The sequence below is a fragment of the Rhincodon typus genome, chromosome 47, assembly GCF_021869965.1.
Source record: "Rhincodon typus isolate 14 chromosome 47, sRhiTyp1.1, whole genome shotgun sequence".
Lineage (NCBI taxonomy): Eukaryota > Metazoa > Chordata > Chondrichthyes > Orectolobiformes > Rhincodontidae > Rhincodon > Rhincodon typus.
The window spans coordinates 8996562-9002495 of NC_063378.1; the positions used below are offsets into that span (position 1 = coordinate 8996562).

General features: G+C 53.0%; 1 protein-coding gene across 1 annotated transcript in view; it reads right to left on the bottom strand.

Annotated features, from left to right (window-relative positions):
- psmc4 (proteasome 26S subunit, ATPase 4) overlaps positions 1–5934 on the bottom strand; it is a 20606-nt gene that overhangs the window by 9149 nt on the left and 5523 nt on the right. The window contains exons 5-8 of the mRNA XM_048620553.1: positions 4993–5102; positions 3974–4067; positions 1191–1358; positions 596–672 (exon numbers count right to left, since the gene is read on the bottom strand). Coding sequence (XP_048476510.1) covers positions 596–672; positions 1191–1358; positions 3974–4067; positions 4993–5102 — 449 coding nt within the window. The remainder of the gene's footprint in view (positions 1–595; positions 673–1190; positions 1359–3973; positions 4068–4992; positions 5103–5934) is intronic.

A 5934-nucleotide genomic window follows, 5' to 3' on the forward strand; every position in this document is an offset into this window, starting at 1 on the left:
CAGGGTCTGCTGGGGCTGTGCATGACCCCCAAACCCTGAAAACTGGCACATTCCCAAATCAGGATGTTGAGGGGCTCGGAGGGGAACTTTCAGGGGCCGGTGTTCCTATGTATCTGCTGCCCCTTGCCCTTCTGGATGGAAGTGGCCGTGGGTTTGGAAGGTGCTGCCTGAGGGGCCTTGGTGAGTTTCTGCAGCGCATCTTGTAGATGGTACACACTGCTGCGACTGAGCGTCGATGGGGGAGGGAGTGGGATGTTTGTGGATGTGGTGCCAATCGAGCAGGGGCTGCTTTGTCCTGGATGGTGTCGAGCTTCTTGAGTGTTGTTGGAGCTGCCCCCATCCAGGGCAAGTGGGGAGTACTCCATCACAATCCTGACTTGTGCCTTGTCGATGGTGGGACAGGCTTTGGGGGGAGTCAGGAGGGAAGTTACTCGCCGCAGGATTCCCAGCCTCTGACCTGCTCTTGTAGCCGCTGTGTTTATGTCGTGAGTCCAGTTTAATTTCTGGCTGCAAGAATGGGATAGAGACTGGGAAACCGGCAGATGCCCAGGTGAACTCTAACCCCACCACCCCCACACCTTGGTCAGTCTCTCACCTTGACGTTGACATTCTGGTCAAACCCATCCATTTGGTTCAGGAGTTCCAGTAAGATTCTCTGTACCTCTCTGTCCGCTGGGAATAAAAACACAACAAAGTATTGCTGGAGAGACAGAAACAAAAATAAAATAGCATTCCCTCCCCATCCACCTCAACCCCCCGTGGCAATTTACAACAACTGCATTCCTATAGCACCTTCAACCCCATAAAGCATCCCCCAAGACAATGCAGGATTCATCACAATTACACAAGTGACATGTGACCAGAAGCTCAGTCACAGGAAGCGTTTATTTTTAAACAAGCCTCTGACAGGGAAGAGGATTGGAGGAGCGTACGAGGGAGACAGAAATCAGGGAGAGAAAGAAGGAACCAGAGCTACTGACACACAGGAGAAGAGGGTTTAAAGAGGAAATTCCCGAGTTCAGGGACCCAGCCAGCTGAAGGCACAGTCCACAATGGCGGAACGATAGGAATCGGGGGCTACTTGACAGGCGGAGGGGGTTACAGAGATAGGGAGGGGGTGTAGGGGGATGGAGGGGGTTACAGAGGTGTGGAGCGGGTGTAGGGGGACGGAGTGCTGACTGTTCATTTACCTCCCGTCTGAGCGTCAAACCGTTTGGTTGCGATTGCATCGATCTCATCAATGAAGATGATTGCCGGAGCGTTCTCCTTGGCCAGTCTGAAAACGTCCCTGACCATGCGGGGCCCCTCACCCAGGTACTTCTGGACAAATTCCGAGCCGACCACACGGATAAAGGCAGCTGGGAGAACAACATAAGGGTCAGCAACACAGGAACAAGAGGCCACTCAGCACCCCCTCTTCGAGCCTGTTACACAGTCATCATTCAGACTCCTTGACCCTATTCCATTATTCAGGGCCCTCATGATCACTCTGGGACTTAACTCCTTGCACTCAGCTTTGCCTCAGACCCATTACACCTTCATATATCGCAGAGTTAAAATTCCTCACCGATTAGTTGCTATTTGTGGAAGAGATTCAAAAGCTTGTGTCACCAGCTGTGTGAAAGTGTTTTTAAATTTTAAAACCTCACCCCATTCAATCTATTTTGATCTTAACTCGATGTATCTGCCCCAGTTCCATCAGCTTTACTCTCCCTGGAATTTCAAAAATCTCTCCAAGAGAAAGAGGTGTATTGGGATCTTTCTGTGTATGGAGCTGACGTCTCCAGTTGCAATACATTCTTCCTCCGGCGTGGTGACCAGAACTACACACAGTAGTCCAGCTGTGGTCTCAATAACGTTACACACAACTCCCTCATAACCTCTCTGCTCTTGTACTCAGTGCCTTTGCTAAGAAAGGCCAGTAGTCTGTGCGTATTCTTAACCATTGTATCCATCTGTTCTGCTCCTTCAAGGAGTCTATAGACATGTACAACAAGGTCCCTACGATCTTCCTCATGTCCTTCCATACATGTCCTCCCACAATGCATCACCTCACACTTTTCAGGATTAAATTCCATTTGCCAGTGTTCAGTCTATCTGACCAGCCCGTCTGTATCATCCTGTAATCTAAGGCTTCCCTCCTCACTAATTCTGTACCATCTGTGACCTTCCTGATCAAACCACCTACGTTCATGTCCGGCCCATTCAGGTCCCACAACAAACAGTGAGGGACCCAGCACCGAACCTTGGTTATGCCACTGCACACAGGCTTCCAGTCACAAAAACACCCTTTGACCATCACCCTCTGCCTCCTGCCAATTCTGGATCCAATTTGCCAAATGTGATTTGGTTTATTGCTGTCAATACACCGAGATATCGTGAACAGTATTGTTTTACATGCTAACCAGACAAATCATATGTACATCAGGGAATCAGAACACAATATAGTGTTACAGCTGCAGAGAAAGATCATCTTTGATATTGGAGAGGTCTGTTCAGAATTCTGATAACAGCAGAGAAGCAGCTATTCTTAAACTGCCTCTTCTTCCTCAGGGGCTTCGGAAATTCGGCACGTCCATTAGGACCCTCGCCAACATTTACAGGTGCGCCACAGGCTCTGCCCAGGTCTGTAAGAAACTGCGGAGAGTTGTGAACACAGCCCAGTCCATCACAGAAGCCAACCTTCCATCCGTTGACTCCATCTACGCCTCTCGTTGCCATAGCAAGGCTGCCATCATTAAAGACCGCTCCCAGGCCGGTAATGCTCTTTTCCACCTCTTCCGTGCCAACAGATTCAAGAACAGCTTCTTCCTACATCGGGGAAACCAAGTGGAGGCTCGGGGACCGCTTTGCGGGACACCTACGCTCGGTTCGCAATAAACAACTGCACCTCCCAGTCGCGAACCATTTCAACGCCCCCTCCCATTCCTCAGACGACATGTCCATCCTGGGCCTCCTGCAGTGCCATAACGATGCCACCCGAAGGTTGCAGGAACAGCAACTCATATTGCACTTGGGAACCCTGCAGCCCAATGGTATCAATGTGGATTTCACAAGCTTCAAAATCTCCCCTCCCTGCTACCGCATCCCAAAACCAGCCCAGCTCGTCCCCGCCTCCCTAACCTGTCCTTCCTCCCACCTATTGCCGCACCCCCATCTCCTACCTACTAACCTCATCCCGCCCCCTTGACCTGTCCGTCCTCCCTGGACTGACCAATCTCCTCCCTATCTCCCCACCTACACTCACCTTTACTGGCTCCATCCCCGCCTCTTTGACCTGTCTGTCTCCTCTCCACCTATCTTCTCCTCTATCCATCTTCTATCCACCTCCCCCTCTCTCCCTATTTATTTCAGAACCCCCTTCCCCCCGCCCATTTCTGATGAAGGGTCTAGGCCCGAAACGTCAGCCTTCTTGCTCCTATGATGCTGCTTGGCCTGCTGTGTTCATCCAGCTCTACACCTTGTTATCTCAGATTTTCCAGCATCTGCAGTTCCTACTATCTCTTTCCCACTGTTATCAGGCTTCTGAATGGACCTCTCATTTCATATCTGATGTTGATCTCATTCCTTGTGCACCGTAACCTGTCCGCCTCGCTCTAAGCTCCCTATGATCTGTACGTCCTCGTTTGCTATGATCTGCTTGTACTGCTCGCAAAACAAAACTTTTCACCGTACTTAGGGACATGTGACAACAATAAATCAAATCCAACTGTCCAGGGTGTCACAGGCTCTTAACTGCTTGACCAGTCTGCCATGCAAGACCTTGTCAAGAGCCTTCCTGAAGTTTAAAAAGTCTACATCCACCGCACTACCCTCATCAGCTACACACCTCGTCATCTCCTCGAAAAATTCAAACAAATTTGTTAGGCACAATCTATGCCTTTCCAAAGCACGGCTGACATTAATCATTGCCTCTCTAAGACCGACTGGTCCGCTGACCGAAGGGTGCCCAAAAGGCTTGGAGCAGAGTTACCTGTCGTGTGATGAGCCACAGCCTTAGCCAACATGGTCTTCCCACAGCCTGGTGGGCCGTACATCAGCACCCCGCGTGGAGGGTCAATACCGATCTGTGGAAATGCAAAAGTTCAAGGCTCACCGAGGGTCTGCCGATGCCTGCTCCAGAACTGACTGGGAGGCGGTCTCAGCTCCCCCTCACTCACGACCCAGGGCCTGACCGGGAGCCGGTCTGAGCAATACACAGCTCCCCGTCACCCCTACACACTCTAGTGCCCACTCCGGGACTGACCAGGAGCCAGGGTGAGCGATACACAGCTCCCTTACACATCCTGGACAGTGGCAAAGGTGTGATATTGGCCAGGGGCTGGGATCGGACTACGTGGATTCACTCACCACCTGGGTGTAACCAAGGGGCAACTGGGAAGTGTGGATGGGGTGGGGGGGGAAGAGAGCGAGCGCGAGCGAGAGCGCGCGAGCAGACAGAGAGGTAGAGGAATGGTCGGGGGAGGATAAGAGGAAGGGGGAGGGAATGGGGGTGGGAGACCGAGATAAGGAAGGAATGAGGGGGGTGTGGAGAGAGGGAGGAGGAAGAGAAGTGGGAGGGACAGAGGGGACTGCAGTGGGGGAGAGGAAAGAGGGTGGCAGAGAGAGGGGTGGGAGACTGGGGGAGAAGGACAAAGGGGCGGAGAGAGATGACAAGGAGGGAGTGGGGGTTGGGAGGGAGGCTGGAGGAAAGGACAGACTGAAGGGAGGAGGGAGAATGATAGATAGACTTGCACTTGCTTGGCGCCGGTCACCACCCCAGGACATCCTGAAGCCACACAGCCAGCGTAGGCTTCACATCCATACGGGTGGTCACCACCGTGACGGAGGAAAAACACCTCGGTCGACTAGTGCACAGCAAGCTCCCACTAATGGCAACATCAGAATGACTCACACCACCTCTTCTGTTTATTTAGCAGGTGTGGGGTCTGCAACGGCGGCGTTGGGTTGGGGTGGGGTGGGAGGTCTGGGATGGGCTGGCGGTGCACCTACCTGTTTGTAGAGCTCAAAGTGAGTGAGGGGCAGCTCCACAGCCTCTCGCACCTCCTGCTTCTGGATGTCCATGCCTCCGATATCGGAGTACAGCACGTCCGGCTTCTGGTCTGTCAATGAGAAAACCGGGGTCACCGGGACGGACAAAACCGCACGCTCATGTCGCCCCCCCCCCAACCCCCCAACACTGACTCGATCGAAACCGCCCCCCACAAACGTTGGTGATTTTGAGCAGCCCAATTCCATCTCCCCCTTCCACCCCAACCTTAAGTTTACCTGGACCATCTCTAACACCTCTCTCCCCTTCCTGGACCTCTCTGTCTCCATATCGGGCAACCACCTAGAAACCGATATTCATTTCAAGCCCACCGACTCCCACAGCTACCTAGAATACTCCTCCTCCCACCCACCTTCCTGCAAAAATGCTATCCCCTATTCCCAATTCCTTCGCCTCCGCCGCATCTGCTCCCAGGATGAGGCATTCCACTCCCGTACATCTCAGTTGTCCTCGTTTTTCAAGGACCGTAACTTCCCCTCCTCGGTGGTCGAGAACGCCCTCAACCGTGTCTCCCACATCTCCCGCACCTCATCCCTCACACCCCGTCCACGCAATAAAAACCAAAAAAGAATCCCCCTCGTCCTCACGTACCACCCCACCAACCTCCGGATCCAACGCATCATCCTCCGACACTTCCGCCATCTGCAATCCGACCCCACCACCAAAGACATCTTTCCCTCCCCACCTTTATCTGCTTTCCGGAGGGACAACTCTCTCCGTGACTCCCTTGTCCGCTCCACACTCCCCTCCAGCTCCACCACACCCGGCACTTTTCCCTGCAACCGCAGGAAGTGCTACACCTGCCCCCATACCTCCTCCCTCACCCCCATCCCAGGCCCCAAGAAGACTTTCCACATCAAGCAGATGTTCACCTGCACATCTGC